The 18,218-nt window shown below is 38.2% G+C and overlaps 2 protein-coding genes across 2 annotated transcripts; both read left to right on the top strand.

The window, feature by feature from the left end:
- Positions 1-2,109: 2,109 nt before the first annotated feature.
- On the top strand, positions 2,110-7,534 carry LOC122832193 (dehydrogenase/reductase SDR family member 11-like). The gene is made up of 7 exons (XM_044118718.1): positions 2,110-2,367; positions 4,010-4,219; positions 5,087-5,181; positions 5,829-5,958; positions 7,037-7,129; positions 7,215-7,280; positions 7,375-7,534. Exons 1-7 carry the CDS (start codon positions 2,125-2,127, stop codon positions 7,414-7,416), a joined length of 879 nt encoding a protein of 292 aa, XP_043974653.1. The 5' UTR covers positions 2,110-2,124; the 3' UTR covers positions 7,417-7,534.
- Positions 7,535-10,787: 3,253 nt separating this feature from the next.
- On the top strand, positions 10,788-16,353 carry LOC122832192 (dehydrogenase/reductase SDR family member 11-like). The gene is made up of 7 exons (XM_044118717.1): positions 10,788-11,045; positions 14,037-14,246; positions 14,340-14,434; positions 15,387-15,516; positions 15,748-15,840; positions 16,003-16,068; positions 16,197-16,353. The coding sequence occupies exons 1-7, from the start codon at positions 10,914-10,916 to the stop codon at positions 16,236-16,238; spliced, it is 768 nt and encodes a 255-aa protein (XP_043974652.1). The 5' UTR covers positions 10,788-10,913; the 3' UTR covers positions 16,239-16,353.
- Positions 16,354-18,218: the final 1,865 nt, after the last annotated feature.

The following is an 18,218-nucleotide window of genomic DNA, read 5'->3' as shown; positions in this document are numbered from 1 at the left end:
CATTTAATCAGCTGTAGCCTGCCCCTCTCCCCCTCTCTGCACATGAAAACATCGAAAAGCTTGTTAACTCCAGCCGTACCTAATCGCTTGTGCCTGCGGTGTTCTGCATGCGCCTCACAGGACTTTTTCCAACCCCGCAGTGCATCCAGAGCTTAGCTGAAGGGATGTCAAGCCCCTTATATTTCTCTTATCATGCAGCAAAAATATAAACTAAAACGTTTCTTCAAATAACTGATCCACATCTCTGCGTGCAGCACATTTTCAATGGATTTTGAGATGAAAGAGTACACTGCATTATGTGTTTTACTTTTCCTCCGGTTACATAACGAGGGACAGCATGTAAAAGGGGTTTTATTTAATTAGAATGAATAGACTAGTAGACCCTCTTTAAGCTGCTGCTTGAGCATGACGCAGCTGAAAGTGACAGCAAATTAATCATTAGCTTTTTATTCCACAACAATATCTGCCTTTGATAGCCAATGTTGAACTATGGCACTAATTCAATAACTGCAGGACTCCACCTGAACTTTATACAAAGATCTGACATCAAGGATGAAGTGGAGGTTTTTGTCTTTATCAAAATGGATTTGTTCCATGAAACTGCAGTGGAAACACACGATTCCACTACCAGACTGAGGTAGTTGGAGGTTTTTAATAATTTATAGAGCTAACGTTCTTATTCACATATGGTATTAATCATGATTTTCATTTAATAGAAATGCCACAATTGTGAAATGGGTTGGGTTTTTTTTTTTTTTTTTTGGCATTAGTGCCATACTGTTAAAGTTTTGCATATAAATGCAGCAAATAATTGCATTCGACCACATAATTGCACAATTTGACATTTTGAAAATATATTTGCCTAATGGAAAAACGGCAATTAAAAAAAAATATATATAATTTCTCGATAAAACCTTTTTGGTGATACGATAAGGTGTGTTTTTTAGACCATATAAAAACCAGTTTACTTTGCAAAACATTTTCTGCCTGTCACATTTTAGCACGGAAAGGTTCAGAATATTTTTGCATGACAACGTAGCTTGCAAAAATCACAACACAGATGCTGGGCTGAGACTCTCAAACAGATGTTTTATGAAATATTTTTACTCAAAACAAAAAACCCACGAGAGAACACAGAGATAATAAAAAACATTCTACAATTGAGCAACTACACTTCAAACATTGTTTATCATTTAACAAAATGACAAGAAAGCATTAGGAAAGATTAGCTCTATGGGAGACATGAGAACTCAGTGTAAGATTAGACAAATACACAAACCCATTGTGCATTTAGTTAAATATTTTCCAAAGGTGATGTCTGGTGAACAGGAGTTCACTAGTAGATAGTTACATTTACTTGAGTAACTTTTAGAAAAAGTGTACTTTCAGAAGTTTTTTTTTTTTTTTTACTACGCTGTACTTTTTACTGGAGTAATTTTATCTTGAAGCATCAATATTGTTACTCTCTGGATTATCTTAAGTAACTTCACTGAATGAAGAAGAAGCTTGTTAAAATTCAACAGACACACAACTGGACTTTCCTTCATTTTGTTAGTTTGTGATTATGTTATGTTATGTTATGTTATGTTATGTTATGTTATGTTATGTTATGTTATGTTATGTTATGTTATGTTATGTTATGTTATGTTATGTGAATTACTTTCATTTTGACATTCAAAATACCAAAATTGTCCACATAACTCATATTTCGGTCTGTCTGAGGATGTAATCTTTACATATTACACGACTGGTGTTTTCTTCAGTTATTCAGTACTTCTTTCCTAATACCTTTTTTACTGTTATGACCAATGACATCAAGCCTGATTTAGCTTGACTGAACTTTGCTAAAGTTCTGCTAAAGTCGGAACTTGCACAAGTTCCTGTTCCTGTTTCAGGATCTAGAAGAGCGTGAAATCCAGGCTGTTATTAGCAAAACGTGCTGAGTCTACAATGACTATGCTGTGGTGGGTTACACAATTCTTCCCTTTCAACTCTCACGGACTTTATCAAAAGGCTCTCCATCCATCCATCCATCCATCCATCCATCCATCCATCCATCCATCCATCCGTCCATCCGTCCATCCATCATGAGTGCGAGGAGTGGCCTTGAACGCACCGCGCAGAATGGGGCGTCTCCGTGCGGCACAACTCCGGACTATAAAAAACCGGTGTTCTCCCGGCTTCCTCTGTCTCTTGCCCTGCTTACCTGTAGTGAAGACCTGCCGTGAAGCTGTGATGGACCGCTGGAAGGGCAGAGTGGCTCTGGTGACCGGAGCTTCGGTCGGGATTGGAGCGACCATCGCCAAAGAGCTGGTCCGGTACGGCATGACGGTGGTGGGCTGCGCGAGGAGCCTGGACAAAATTCAGGTTTGTTACACTTTGATAAAAAAAAAACCAAAAAACAATAATAATAATAATAATAATAATAATAATAATAATAATAATAATAATAATAATAATAATAATAATAATAATAATAAAAGAAAAGAAAAATGAGCAATTTGATATAAAGTTAGAATTTTATCAAAGCAAATGAGAATACATTTACATAATAATAATAATAATAATAATAATAATAATAATAATAATAATAATAATGATGATGATGATAATAATAATAATAGTAATAATAATAATAATAATAACAATAATAATAATAAAAGTTGTAGAGAGCTTAAATTATTCATGAAATTGTTAATGACAAAAATATTTATAGATGTATAGAGTCGGATTTATGTTTAAGATTTCTTTCGACTGTGTCGTGATTGCATAAGCTGGAGAACAGAGGGGCATTTTAAATGTAATATAAGCTAACAAAACCTTGTAAAAATACAATGGTCCTGTTATGCAATAGAATAAGCAGATCGGTTTACAGTTAAAATCCACCGGGACTGGTTTGTAGAAAACTGGAGTTCCGCAGAGACTCATGAGTTACACAATGAAGTCAATGTCTGCAGCAGGCAACATTTAGGGTCTTTATTGAGTTGGGTATCGTTGAAAAATTGTCAAATGATTCAAAAAGACAAAAGCACGTTACAGAAGTTTGAAATTAAATGTGAAATATGTTCAGTCTCTGTGTTTAAAAATAGCAAATTGTGAAGACAAAAGAGAAACGGTATGTTACCCGGATACAGAGAGAAATTTCCTGAACAGGTTAAAGTCCTGTTGAGATTAAACTGTGTAAATATAGTTAATTATTCACTTATAATACAATAAAGGTGTTCATTCTGGAAAGGCCTGGGAAAAAAAATCTGCCAAAATATATATATATATTTTTTTTAATCTTCAAACTAAAAAAGAATGAAATCATTAAAGTAAGAAATTATTTAAATGGCAATTTTTCATATTTTATTCTTCTTTCTGTGGAGGTATGGGAGTTGATTTGTACTTTTTTTCAATAGAAATCTGTTTTGTTATGCAAATCTAAAAAGAAAATGCCCCAAATCCAAACATTCAAAACCATCTGCTCATTTTTGAATATGTTCCAACATATTCAGATTGACTATATGACATTGTGGTAAAATAGTAAAATGATGCCAGTAGTTGTTCTGAGTCAGCTAAAACTGAACAGCAGAGAAAACCTCTGCATATAAAATAAATATGTTTTTTATTAATTGCATTCAAAGCATAGATGTGTATGTTTATGTATTTAATGACTGGCTTTGTTTTTTGGGTTTTTTTTTTTTACATTTACTGTAAAAGTTTAAGTTTATTGATCTGTATAATCAGATCCTGTTCACTAAACATTAGCTTACACATTTGACTCGACATTAGCTAATTCAAATATTAGTTTTGAAAAAGCCAGAGTTGACCACAATGGAAACTAAGGAAGCAGATTTACACATTAGATGTATGCAGCTTCCCACGTCTTTTGTGGTGCCATCTTGGATTTAAACTTCCATCCTTAAATAAAACTGAAAATAAGTTTCTTTAGCACAAGAAGATTTTCAGTCATCATATTGTCAGAAGCTTCAATCAAATGTTTTCACAAACTACTGCTTCGTTTTAGGCCCTGGCTGCAGAGTGTAAGAGCGCGGGCCTCAGTGGAGTCCTGATCCCGATGAAGTGCGACCTGACCAACGCGGAGGACATCCAGTCCATGTTCGCAGCCATCAAAGCGCAGCACAAAGGCGTGGACGTTTGCATCAACAACGCCGGCCTGGCTCACCCCGACTCTCTGCTGAGCGGCAAAACCAGCGCCTGGAAGAACATGCTGGACGTGAGGATTCACTGTGGCTCGGAAAATCTGATGAGACATTGTTTTGAGGCTTTCAGAGACAGTTGAAATATTTTATGTCTGAAAATGAGGAGGAGAAGGGAGAAATGAGCAGAGGTAAAGGTGGGCTAGTTCATCTACCTGAGGTTAATCTCAGGTTAACCACTTTTATGATTTCATTTTTTTTAGTTTGAAGAGGTTAGAGGTGGTTAAGATAAGTTAGTGAGGCCAGAGGGTACTTCACTGAGCCCAGGGCAGGAATTAGAACAAGACTAGAATCCAGAGAAACTCTTGTTAGTTTATCTAGAGAAACTACACATTCAGCATTTAGTATTAAACTTTTAATAACAGAGCAAGACCTAGAGGAACTCCTGATAGTTTACAAATCTAGAACAAACTTAGAAAGTACCATTAAGTTTTGAGTACAAGAATCCAGAGAAACCCCTAAATTACAGATTACTTATCCTTAAACTTGGGAAACTAATTTGTAGTTTTATCCTTTTTTCTCTTTTGCTCTTTCCTTTGGTTTGTTGTTTTGTTGCATTCCATTCTAATCCATGCAAAACACTTTGTTGCTGAAAATGTGCTATGTAGATATAATTACCTTACCTTTCCTTACCTGCTGTGATGGCAATAACACCAAACGGAGATACAAAAAAAACAAATCTAAGACTGTACTTGCATTATTTTTTGGCATTTGGTAAATAGAAATAATTTTGATAACTCTACCAAACCTTAAACAAGATGGTCTGCTTTAACAGACAATAAGAAAAAAAAATGTTTCAGTTAACTAAAACAGACACTAACATCTCCTGCAGAGCAATTTTCTACACGTGTCCATCCTCTGCATGTGGTGCGCTTGTTCTGCAGGTGAACGTTATGGCTCTGAGCATCTGCACTCGGGAAGCGTACCAGTCGATGAAAGAACGGAACGTTGATGATGGGCACATCATCAACCTGAACAGGTACGCTTTCATTTTACTCATTTGTTTTCTTTGCCTTCCAGACAGTAATAATAACTGACTGGGTCTTTTGCGGTGGAGAACAAACTGGTCACGCTAACTTAGCCTCTGGTTCATTGAGTATCATGGAAGTAATCATTTGGAACTGGAACCTTATTGTAATTAATTCAATCTTTTTTCTTTTTTTTTTTTACATTTCTTCCTTTGTTTTCATTTTAAATCCAGTTATTGGTATCAGCTGCCATGTCAGTTGCTGTATATGACAAAAAAAAAGCCTTAATAAGCACAGAAAGTTCGTACGAAGTTAATGCCATTGTTTGTTCTGCCAGAAGAACAACAGAGCTAAGCCCTAAAGTACCGATGAAGACGACTTTCTATGGGAAATCATAACCGGCCGCCCACAATTAATGGCAGCAACAAGAAATGTTTTGATGAACAAGCACAGCAAACAAAATCCAAGCTTTTGGTTGCTTATGAAAACACTGCTGAGTTAAATGAGAGTCTTCTGACGCAGAATGTCTGATCCTGTTCACTCATTTTATTGCGCTGTTTTTGTTACTTTTGTGGCGGGGATATATCAGTAGTTCTTTGTGCGTGTTTGACTCGTGTAACCCTCAAATATCCCCCCGCCCTCCTCCCCTCTGTTCCAGCATCTGTGGACACATTGTGATTAACAGCGGCGATATCCATTTTTACACGGCAACCAAGTACGCCGTGTCCGCCCTGACCGAAGGCCTGAGGCAGGAGCTCAGAGAGGCCAAGACTCACATCAGAGCCACGGTGAGGTTTCAGTGCCGTTCATTTAGAAACTGGGGTTGGCACTTTAACGCTTTAACTTCGACTCATTGATTTCATCGATTGTAACGCGCTGAAAATTATAACGTGGTTAGCTTAGCGTGCAAAGGTTCCAGTCGGAACCTTTTGTATTCACGTGTTTCTGGTGCGCCCGTAAATCTGACGCACAAGCGACATCCACAAACAACAAAGCTGCTTCTCTTAACCAACTCAAGGTTAATTTCTTCTTCAAAAGAAAAACAAACGATAGGATGAAACATAGAAAAGTCTGTTGTGTTCGAGTTGTGCTGAAAGGAGCTAACTAATCAACGAACTGTTCCAGCCTAGCATAGCATCTGAATGCTAATCATGTAGCAGCAGCACAGACGTCCCCAACGTCGTCCACAGTCTGCATTTCTAAAAGACTTTTGAAAGAACTTTCCTGTATGATCAGACGTACTTAAAACACTGAATTTGTAAAACAGCATTTTGTACCAATCTGATGGTTGAATAACTTAAACAACATGTTATATATATTTAGCTCAAAAGTATTTAAAATTGAAAATTTCGCTTATTTTGTCTCATTATGGTTTTGATTAAAGTGCTATTAATTGCATTTAACTCGATAAAAAATCTGAGGAGTGCCCCACCACTATTGAAAACGCACCTTTTGTATACAGTAAGCCTCCGATGAGTCAGATTATGATCTGTCCATGTTGATAGATCCACCACGCCCAGTAACGAACTCTCTGGGAACATCATAGCCGTGACCAGGTTTAAAGCCGAGTAGATCCATCATCTTTTCATTCCTACTGTGTGGCGCGGCCCTGTGAAGGTGTGTTTGTTGACAAGAAAGTTCACGACTCGAGCCGCTTTGTCTCGACAGACTGTTGGCGATTGCTATCTTGTTGGCGCTTGGAATCCACGATTTGCTGCTGAATTTGACTTATTATTCTTTCAATTCATGCATGAGTTTTTGGAATTGATCCCCAAAGATTCAGGTCCGACCGGTTCTGCAGTCTCTGATAGGACAGACGCCTTTTTTATGTCCCAACGTTAACTGACTGTCCTCTTGTCTCTTCAGTCCATCTCTCCTGGCATAGTAGAGACTGAATTTGCTCATCGTTTCTACAGCGAAAGCCCTGACAAAGCCACTGCAACATATAATCACCTTAAGGTAAGCATATTTTAAAAAAGTACACAAAAATACACTCCATACTTTTTACAGAGGAATGCAGTAAAGCCTTTATCTTATTCAACAGGCATTGGAGGCGATAGACGTTGCTAATGCCGTGGTTTATGTCCTGAGTGCCCCACCTCATGTTCAGGTAGTTGGTTTTTCTTTCTTTACATGTTTCAGTTCTGAAGGATTGTCCTTTGCTTTGCTTTTCTTTGTCTGAGCGCCTCCACCTTGATTTCCAGGTGGGGGATGTTGTGTTGCGACCTGTGGAGCAGGAGATGTGATGCTGAACCATGTGATGGCTGCATTTACGCACCACTCACTCTTCAGACGATCTCCATCTGTGAAATTAAAGATGTTGATCTCCAATTAAACAAATAAAAGTTTGATTTTAAGGTGGAACGTGTCGCTGCTTTGTAAGAGCATTCACAACTCTGGAATCTTTCCACATTTGTTTTTATGTGGCACCACATATAGATTCTATTTAAATTAAAACCATTAATGTAAACAGAATTTAACTGCTTTTTGAAGGGTTAATGAGAGCTTGATCTAAAAAATATAACCAACAAATGTCCTTGAAGAAATGAAACTAAGGGGGAAACTTATTGACATTTTACAACTGTTAAAAAAAAACAACCTTAATTTTGACATTGAATGACATTGAATTTGAGTTGCAGTTGGTAGCACTGTTGCCTTGCTGTCACGAAGTTTGCATGTTCTCCCTGTGCATGGTGGGTTCTCTCCGGGTTCTCCGGCTTCCTCCCACAGTCCAAAAACATGACTGTCAGGTTAATTGGTCTCTCTAAATTCTCCCTAGGTGTGAGTGTGTGTGTGAATGGTTGTTTGTCCTGTATGTCTCTGTGTTGCCCTGCGACAGACTGGCCACCTGTCCAGGGTGAACCCGCCTCTCGCCTGGAACGTAGCTGGAGAGGAACCAGCAACCCTCCTGATCCCATTAGGGACAAGAGTGTAAGAAAATGAATGGATGACATTGAAATAATCTTTTATGTCAGAGGACGCAGCTGAAATTGTAAAAATGCAATGTTTATGACAAACTGTTGACTTACTTTTAATTGTGCTCTTTCAAAATAAATTATTTTTCTGCTAGTTTAGAATTGAATAATCTTTAAAAATGAACACATTTTTGTTGTTTGCAACAACAAAAATATTTCAGCATTTTAATCTTTCACTTCTGCTTCCAGCTTGAGACAAATTTGGTTGCGTTATTATTCTTTTTGTCTCTTGCAAACCTTTACCTTGAAGTTATCGCAGATATTTAGAGCTCCAAATTATGTCTGAAACTTTGAGCTTATATTTCATATAGAGAGCGTTGATAGGCATTCTGATTGAATCAGTTAAGCCTTGAAGATTATTATATGAATACATGTTTGTAGAGAGAGAGAAAAATATCTTCAAATCACAGAATATTTAAATTTTAACACCCAAATCTTGGCTTTAAATTCTGTGTTTAATCGTAAATTCAGTTCACCATGTATATATATGTATATATATATAAAAAAAATAATAGCAATTATAATAATAAAAAGAAGAAGAAGAGGAAGCGTCACCCTCCAAAGAAACTTATTAAGCTTTTTGAAGGCAGTTCAAAAATACCGGGGAATGTAGGTTAGCAAAATTCAATTAGCTAATTTATTTGTAATCTATAACTATTCTAATAAACATTCTTAAACGTAAAGAGGTTAGTTTTATGTAATATGAAACAAAAAGGGGGGGAAAGAGGTTTTATGTCTTTTTATACGATAAATGCTAATAAGTAGCTTAGCAGTAACGGGAAAAAGGCCCATTTGTTCATATTTCTGAGACAAGTCTTCGCACAAGACCGGATGTGGTCATTACATCACGAGAGCGCAAACCTTCAGGATGAGGACTGTGGAATGGGGTGGGGGGCGGATAGTGGTCGAGGTTCGATGTTAGAATCCACCCACAAACTACTTTTATTGAATAGTTAGTGGGTGGATGGTCCCTAATGGAACCAAAGCGTCCTGGAGCGAGTACAGTCTGTCTACCCACTGTCTCTGACAGCGCACGCCATGAGGAGCCATGACAATAAATCACGGAGATAGTATGTGTCAAATGTTCAACTTTAAACTGCAGGAGTAAAATTGGAAATTCAGAGTGTATGAGAAGAATTATTCAACCAATTTTGTGGGTACAGGTTGATAGAGACAGAAAGCTTTTTAAGTCACTATTTTCTACATGTAGAAATATTGATGTCTCTTTATTATTCAAGGTTAATGTTTAATTTAATTTAGTTTTATGATTCAAGGAATCATGCAATCTGCCTTCTGCCAGGAAGTCGAACGTCCATCTCCAAGTTTGCAAACGTATGCAGCAGTTCACCTCTGAATGACTAAAAAAATTAAGATGAAATAAATAAAAATAAAATAGGGAGTTTTTTTTATTTAATTAAATGCTAAATTAACATTAATAATAAATTAATATATATTATTATATACATTATATATATATTAATAATTTATAATTAATAAACTTTGTCAAACAGACTCAGCAGAAACTCAGATTAAAGAAAACTTTTAAAAATACAGCTTCACATACAAACATTTGCTAGAACTTTGCAAGAGAAAGAGAGAGAAAAAGAGAGTTGTTTTCATTGTCCTGATTGTGCCTCATAAATCCTCTCCTGAGGACACACCTTAGTTTACCCTCTAAAATTGTAGATCGAATTTCAACAAACTCGCCGATGCAGTTTCATCGTCCAGCAGCTAATTCTAGGGCATTTACAGAAATGGTACTTACACAGCCAAATAAATGAAAAAAATTCTAATTTCAATCCACCCTTAGGATGTGTTGGTAACATATTGACAACTAAAACAGATTAGCACAGTACACATCATGCAATAATAAATCTATTTATGCTTTCTTCCATCTTTGTTATTTGTTGCTGATATTCAGCACCTTGTTTCAGCTGTGGCTGGTGTTAAAGTATACTTTATAAACAAAGTTGTTGTTGTTTTTGTTGTTGTTGTTGATGATGATGATGATGATGATGATGATGATGATGATGATGATGATGATGATGATGATGATGATGATGATGATGATGATGATGATGTTTCCAATTTAGTTTCAAATCAAAAACACAAAATGGACACCGGGACAGAAAGTAATTATAATTCATGTGACCCAGAGGTTTGGTAAGGAGTGTTAGCAAACAACATTAAGATTGTTGTCAGGACCAGACACAATGGTCTTTTTTAAAAATTATTAAATAAACCAATCAGTTTAAAGTGGTCATGTGCATCCTGAGATTTTTGCTATGCGCAGTGTTTGTGTTCCATAATCCCTATGAATACTGGGGTTCCGCTGTAATTTGTCAGTGCTGTACTAAAGAAAATAAATTGTTTATTTTAATTATGAGAAATTGTTTCATGATGTAATAGTACAGAATAGCAGTCAGAATTATCAGCCGTACGACATAAATATCATTATTAGATCATATTTATGTATGTTGTATTATGAGATACAGCGTACATAGACCGCATATTTCTTACTTTTATATATATATATTTTTTTTTTTATTTTTTTCTCATGACAGTGGCAGAAATTGGCCTCCATACGATTCGCAACGGTTCCCTGCGTTTTTTCTCTTTACGCTCCTCTTAGATAACGTATTGCGTCACCACCAGCGTGCTGCGTTCACGGGTTTGTAACTATAGAAACTCGCTGGTCTCTCTGCTGCCCTGTCACATGCTTCATGGTCGCCTTTTTTAGCTGAAGAACGTACCGGTGAGAAGCAGTGATGGACCGCTGGAAGGGCAGAGTGGCTCTGGTGACCGGAGCTTCGGTCGGGATTGGAGCGGCTACAGCTAAGGAGCTGGTCCGGTTCGGCATGAAAGTAGTGGGCTGCGCAAGGGACGTAGAGAAAATAAAGGTTTGTTTCAAGTTCAACTTTATTGTAACACTTTTTAGCACTAACCATCTTACTGAAGGTGAAGAGTGAGCATGTCAAGTGGATCACAAATTAAGTAGAAATCCCCAACTTCCTCCAGTGGTCCAATAAAAACTAATGGGCTGCGTGTGTGTGTGTGCGTGTGTTTGTGTGTGTGTGTGTGTGTGTGTGTGTAGGTGTGTGCGTGTGTGTGTGTGTGTGTGTGTGTGTGCGCGCGCGCGCGCGCGTGTGTGCGTGTGTGCGTATGGAGAGTGAACAGTGCCAAATTCCAATAAATATATTACTTGTGGAATAATGATTTACATGTGGCATTTATTTCTTTTAAACTAGAAATAATTATGGAAATAATTTATTATATGAAGCAATAAATCAATCGAGGTTATTTGAATAGCAAATTTCAGCAACAAGGCAGTTCAAAGTGCTTTACATCATAAAAACACAAAACTAAAAAGTCCTCAAAACGACATACAGTTGACAATTGAGAAACGAGTGACAAACATTGCATTTTGACGAGTGCCATCATCAAAATCATCAATACACATCGATAGCCAGTACATGCGTCTCAATTAAATGTATATTTTATTATGTTTAAAAACAAACAAGACGATGTAATTATTTCATGATTTTGTAAAATATTCCATGCTCCTGGGTCAACTTCACCCGTCAAACTCAGTGGGCGGGATTAGGGAAGCCAGACGTCTCATTGGCTACTTCACACAGGAAGTCAAGAGAACGTCGTCCACATGTACAGTAGGTGGCGGTATGCACCTTAAAGTTGCTTGTGATCCGCCATAATAGAAAAGAAGAAGAAGAACTTCGTCCACATTTGCTGTGACTTTGAGTTCAATAGCTTCACCGAGAAGGACAGAAATAACTTCAGTACTATAATAAACAAATACGTTTATGAATGTTAGTCGGTGTTAGCTAACACTGATTCTGCATGATGTCTGTGTCAGCTTCCTCAATGCAGGCTCACAGTGAGCGCTCCTGTTATCCTGTTAGAGATATTTCAGACCCCAACAGAAACATAAAGGTTGGAGCTGCTCAGCCAAAATTTGTAGCAAATAAATTGGAAAAATTTCTTGAAGTTATTCCTACACTATGAGTGGAAATAAGATTTTTAGCATCCCTAATCCCGCCTCCCGACTTCGATGGGTGAAGCTAACAGTTTCATTAAATAACTTTATTAAATAGGTATAAGTAAAAATTTATAAAATTGTGACATAATTATGTCCAGTTTTTAAAATGAAATCAATGCATGTAATTGAAACCCATATAATTGAATTCTATATTTAATAAATGATTTCTGTGTGTTTTCCAGTTTTAATAAACTAACGACACATGTGAATAACTCTTTCATAAGCTATTAATCTAATTAGAACGTGACACTCCTCACCCTCTTTCAAACCCAGCTGTGAACTGTTTGCACAGAAACATTAAATTAAATTAAGGATTCAAATTTGGCATGAGCTTCATCACAAGACTTTCTTGTGACCGTTTTCATCTTCAGTTCTTCTCAAATTTGCTACTGCACAGTAAAAACAAGAGCCTGTAGCTGGCTGTGTGAACTTAGTTTAATTAGACTCTGTGCGTAGAAACCCTGGAGTTGATGTTATCTGTTTTTTTTGGGGTTTTTTTTAGTATTTGCTATTTTGAAAACATAGGAAAACATAATAAATCTGGGCTGTGTTTTCTCAGGCAGCTGCGGTTACTGATGAGGACGATGTGCTACATTCTGTTGGGGACAAATAAAAATGAATGGTTTCTGTGTCTCCACTGAACAAGTTCTTAATAGCTTTTTGTGTTGTACAAAATATGACAGTGATTCTTAGGATTACCAGTGTCTAACTGAGCTCTAGAGAAAAGATAAATCAACCCAGATTTTCTTAATTTCCACTCATCATTGATGACTCTCCCTATGTCACATCGTCAGTTACACAGAAAGAAAAATGTATTAATCATGTATTAGCTAAAATTGGAGGTGGCAGATCAGCTTTTTATAAAGCCAGAAAACTGCAATCGGTGCTTCCCTACTATAGACTCGTTTCACCACTGGAGGACAGTTTCTGACTGTTCAAGATAGAAAGTGATTTTATTTGACTTTATTAAAATCAAATAAAGTTTTGATGTTAACTTTATTTCAGACAGGTTTGTACAGGTCAGGCGGTTCAAACCTGACCTGTACATGTAGAAGTGGGTCGATGGGGCAATAGTTTCACTCTCTTAAAAATAATAGTAATCAAGTTGAAGTAAAAACGTTGTTGTGTAAAAAAGTGACTGCAGTAAGAGTTTTCTTTTTGTTTTTTTGTTTTTTAAAGCGTCGAAGTGACTATTCCAGGATTGTTTGATTCTCATGACTTCACCTTTTTTTCAACACAATTTGAGATTTTAGAAAACCAGTTTTTGTCTTTGAAAATATGCAAAACAGCATTTCCAATGCCTTTTGTTTTTTTCATGGGTGCGCCGATAAATCCCGCCCACTCTCCTGGTTTTGTTAATTTTGGGAGAACGGTAGCAAAAATCAATTTGTTGTGTAATGACGGAAAAATTCTAAGCTTCAGTTGTTGACTGTGTGTTCTTTTTTTGGTTTTTTTGTGATGTAAAAACACATCACATAAATATGTACAGCACATAAAATAAAATTTCATTTGACTTTATTTCAGACATTAAAATCTTTCACGGCCAAAATTAGAATCTGCAGGTCAGGTTTTTTAAAAATCGGTAACTGGTGATCGGTGCACCCCTGGATTTTTTATTATTTTTTTGCATAGGCAGCACCTTAGATCAAATGTTATTGTATATATTATGTCATATGAAGAGCCTGCCAGAGAAACTAGCATAAATTTCCTTGAGCTGACCTCTGAAGGCACGGCTTTGGAGTTCTTTTAAATGCACCAGTGAAGTTACTGAAATAAAGAAGTTTTGTTGCAGTAAAATATTCAAAGTGATCTTTTTTAAAAATTTTATTTTCAGAGCCTTGCTGCAGAGTGTCAGAGTGCCGGCTACAGCGGCGTGTTGATCCCGTTCAAGTGCGACCTGACCAACGTGGACGAGATCCAGTCCATGTTCGCCGCCATCAAGGCGCAGCACAACGGCGTGGACGTGTGCATCAACAACGCCGGCCTGGCTCACGCTGAGCCTCTGCTGAGCGGCAAAACCAGCGCCTGGAAGAACATGCTGGACGTAAGGATGGTTCTGATCCGCCCGGGTCGGAGGGACGTTTGGCTGCTGATTCCACGTGGGAGTTTTTACAAAATCTTTTTCTCGATTTCACAGGTTAACATTGTAGCGCTGAGCGTCTGCACTCGTGAATCGTACCAGTCAATGAAGGAAAGGAAAATTGACGACGGACACATCATCAACTTAAACAGGTGAGCTTCTAGTTGATAACGATAGTAATAACAACAATCCTCCAAAATGGAGACGTGCGTCAGTAAACTTATCTGTATCTCACTGGACCTTTCGTGGAATGTTTGTGAATGAACTGAAATGCAATAAAATGAATTCAGTCGAACTCAAAGTAGTGGATGATGAGGAGAATTGACGCGTTTTCAAGATAATTTAAAATAAGAAATCTGATCATCAGAAATCTGGTTATGTTCAGCGTTCTTTATGGGGTTATTGAGTCTTTTTACTTCACTTACTCTGATGGTGCTGAACCAATACACGACCTGCAGCTTCTTCTGGCCAAACACTGGAGACCTTCAGCTTCTTCTATAAGTGAGGTCTGCTGCGTCTCGTCACTGTTGAGTCTTCTCTCCGTTTCACACGGTCTTCCTTCAGTAACGGTTCTCTTCTTGCAGCTTCTCCCTAAAAGTGAGATTTGTGTGTATCGGTATCAGAAGTGGAAAAAAGTGTCTAGTTATTAGGTGACTTCTGATCGCAAGTAGTGCTTCTGATTGACTAAAAATGCACGCCACACTTTTCAGATTATGTCTTAAAACTTTTGACAATCATGTATAATTTTTACTCAGTTTACATACAAATCCCAATAAAATGCATCTAAGTTTGTTACAGTGTGAAATAAATGGGTGGTGGTGGGGGGGGATATAAAATATGCTTCAACTTAACAAGGAACTCCACAATCCAGAGATATTAAATTCAGAATTTAATTCAAATTAAAATAAAATAAATATAAAGAATGTACTAATCCCAATGGAACTTGGATTGTTTTTCCACTCCCAGTCACTCAGGGGTGGAAAAATAAGACAAACAAGAATATTTTCCAAAATAAGCCCCTGACCTTACGAATGAAAAGCTGCCCCGCCGTTCCTGTCTGTTTGAAATGACGTTGGCTCCTCAAGCTTCCATCTTCTGTTGCAGCATGTGTGGACACCGTGTTCTTCCCAACGCTGATATCCATTTCTACACGGGAACCAAGTATGCTGTGACCGCCCTGACCGAGGGCCTGAGGCAGGAGCTGCGAGACGCCAAGACCCACATCAGAGCCACAGTAAAGGCCCCGTCGCTCCCTGTGGGGAATTTAAAGCCCTGATTTATACTCATTGAGTCGGGAGTGCATCATTAAAACCAAAGCAGATTCATCAGTTTAACCACAAAGTGTCACACGCTCTGTAAACCCAACCACCTCGCCCCGGCCCGGCCCATGTCGACCCCTCCAGGCGGGGGTCCGGGGAACACGCCGTGTACCGTGTGGTGCTCAACGCCCTTTCTCTCTCTGCAGTGCATCTCTCCGGGTTTAGTGGAGACGGAGTTCGCTCGGCGCCTCTACAGCCAAAACGCAGAGAAAGCCGCGTCGGTTTACTCCAGTTATAAAGTACGACAGCTACCGTCGAGTGGGATTGTTTTGTTACACTTCTGGGGAGCTGAAATGACTAAACTGTTTGTTTGTCCCCCCTCCCCCTGTCTCCCCCCCTCCCATTCCCCCCCATCACCTCCCCCCCATCTCCCCCCACCACCCATCTCCACCCCCCCTCAGGCTCTGGAAGCAATAGACGTCGCTAATGCTGTCGTATACGTCCTAAGCACTCCTCCTCATGTGCAGGTTGTTTTATTCTTCTTTGAAACAGTTTTTGTTTTGTTTTGTTTTTTTTTCTGTCATTTTTGTCCTGCTTTACACAATTTTAAATGACCTTTCCCCTGTATTTTTAATTTTTTTTTTTTCTGGTTCAGATCGGAGACATTCAGATGCGATCGGTTGAGCAAGTGTCGTAGAGTTGCCGAACTCTTACGCTATTGCTTCACAAGGGTTTGTCCACCATGTCTGTGGGATGAGTAAAACTCATCAATTAGCAGTAGAACTAATAAAAGTCTGATTTAAAAGGTAAAACCTGTTGCTTTTTTGTGCCGGTATTTTCCAAAAAGTAAAAGTTTGTGGTGGCGTGCTGTGGTGGCGTGCTGTGGTGGCGTAGGGGATAGCGCTGCCCACATTTGGAGGCCTTGAGTCCTCGATGCGGCCGTCACGGGTTCGATTCCCAGACCTGACTTGCGTTTGCTGCGTGTCTTCTCCCCTCTCCTTCCTCCTCTCCTGTCAGCCTACTGTCATATAACGGACATTAGAGCCCACAAAAAGACCCCCTGGAAGGAAAAAAAAAAAGTTTGTATTTGTAACGTTGCGAAGTAGGAAGAGTGTAGCTGTCAGGGTCCATTCTTCGGGAGTCGTAACCTTCATGTTTTAGATGTTTCTGTAGTTCAACATGACTGAGTGTAATGAGTGGCTCACTGCAGACGTTCATGACATACTGAGACAGGAGTTTCTGCTGTGACTTCAGCTGTGTTTGAACAGGGCCACATCTACAATGTTCAGAGTCTGGAGTTAGGGTTCCTCCTCCCCCAACAAACCCCTCACCCCATATATCCTTTTTTTTAAATGAAATTATTTGTATTAATTCACCGAATAGTGCACACATAACAAAAATCAAACATGTTTTGATCTACAAAAGAACAAGCAACAAATTAGATAAGAGAACAAACAATAATAACAAAAAAGAAAATCAAAAGGGAAACCCTGTTTTCAAACAAATGCTACAAAATATGTAAAGAAACATCAAATTTTAGAATAAAAAAAAAAAATTTTATTCACATTGTTACTGCAGTAGATTAGCCTGAATGCTGCCTCATCTCTTCTGGTTTTAGTTGGACAGGAGAGCTAACCTTTCCACTTGCTATGCTAGCTTGAGTAGCATAGCAGCTAGATGAATTTGGCAGCCAGTCAGAAAAATTAGCGTATCTATTTACATACAAGTTAGAAAATCTGCCACATTTTCATTTTATTGTACCGAGTGACCAGGCGTTTTAGTTTTAGTAGGACAACATTTTGTGATAAAACCCAACCAATGTAGAAAGTCCAACTTCTCTACTAGATTGTAACGTCTTGACAGCACAGTGGTACTTGGAAAAATGTAGTATTCATTGGTACTTGTTATTAAACTCTGAAGAATTCTTCCATCCATCCATTTTCTTACGCCCTTGACCCTAGCGGGGTCAGGAGGGGTTCTGGTTTGTATCTCCAGCACAACTTTTCGGGCGAGAGGCGGGGTCACCCTGGACAGGTCGCCAGTCCGTCGCAGCTGAAGAAGTCTTGTTCAAGAAGAATAATGCATGGCACTGAAGGTGGTAATCTTTTTGACCGGGAGAGAACGTCTGTGTGCGAACATCCATGACAAAATAAAATATTATCCTTGTTTTTCCAGATGATTCTGGAACCTAATCTGAATATTAGGCCAGGTCAGAGGTCACCAACTGTCCAAACTTTGATCACCAACTTTATTACCGTGCTAGTACCCTTCTCCATTTCCTGTCCTAACAGTGAAATGAATAAAAGAAAAGTTGGTTAAACTAACATATTATGGAGGGTTGCTGCATTCAGTTTATCTCTAAAGTGGGAGAGCTTGAACAGCTAGGCGCCAAAGCCGAGTTTCAGGTGACGGTCCGTTTTTCAGATATAAATATTTTACAGCCTCTTGACTGTCTGTGGTTTAATAAGATTAAAACCTGATAGAAGTCTACTAGTCAGGAGAATTTCAACATATATCATCCATGGCAGCCATGTTGGATATGGACATGGACAAAATGCATCTGGATTCAGGGTGGATTCTCGTTGTTTTTCTGACTGGGATATCTTAAATCTTAACTATGCAAAACTTTTAGCTAGCTGGAATTTGTCTCTTGATTGACCTTTATTATTATTATTAT

This window comes from Gambusia affinis, linkage group LG06 (genome assembly GCF_019740435.1).
Source record: "Gambusia affinis linkage group LG06, SWU_Gaff_1.0, whole genome shotgun sequence".
Taxonomy (NCBI): domain Eukaryota; kingdom Metazoa; phylum Chordata; class Actinopteri; order Cyprinodontiformes; family Poeciliidae; genus Gambusia; species Gambusia affinis.
Note: the sequence above shows the minus strand (reverse complement) of the source record. Positions and strands in the feature narration are given on the sequence as shown.

Excerpts from the sequence above, each read along its gene's own strand:
- LOC122832193 (XM_044118718.1), top strand. The coding sequence starts at position 2,125 with ATGGGGCGTCTCCGTGCGGCACAACTCCGGACTATAAAAAACCGGTGT. Across the intron at positions 4,220-5,086 it reads CCTGGAAGAACATGCTGGAC|GTGAACGTTATGGCTCTGAG; the intron begins GTGAGGATTCAC and ends CTTGTTCTGCAG. Across the intron at positions 5,182-5,828 it reads CACATCATCAACCTGAACAG|CATCTGTGGACACATTGTGA; the intron begins GTACGCTTTCAT and ends CCTCTGTTCCAG.
- LOC122832192 (XM_044118717.1), top strand. The coding sequence starts at position 10,914 with ATGGACCGCTGGAAGGGCAGAGTGGCTCTGGTGACCGGAGCTTCGGTC. Across the intron at positions 15,517-15,747 it reads AGACCCACATCAGAGCCACA|TGCATCTCTCCGGGTTTAGT; the intron begins GTAAAGGCCCCG and ends CTCTCTCTGCAG. Across the intron at positions 16,069-16,196 it reads GCACTCCTCCTCATGTGCAG|ATCGGAGACATTCAGATGCG; the intron begins GTTGTTTTATTC and ends TTTCTGGTTCAG.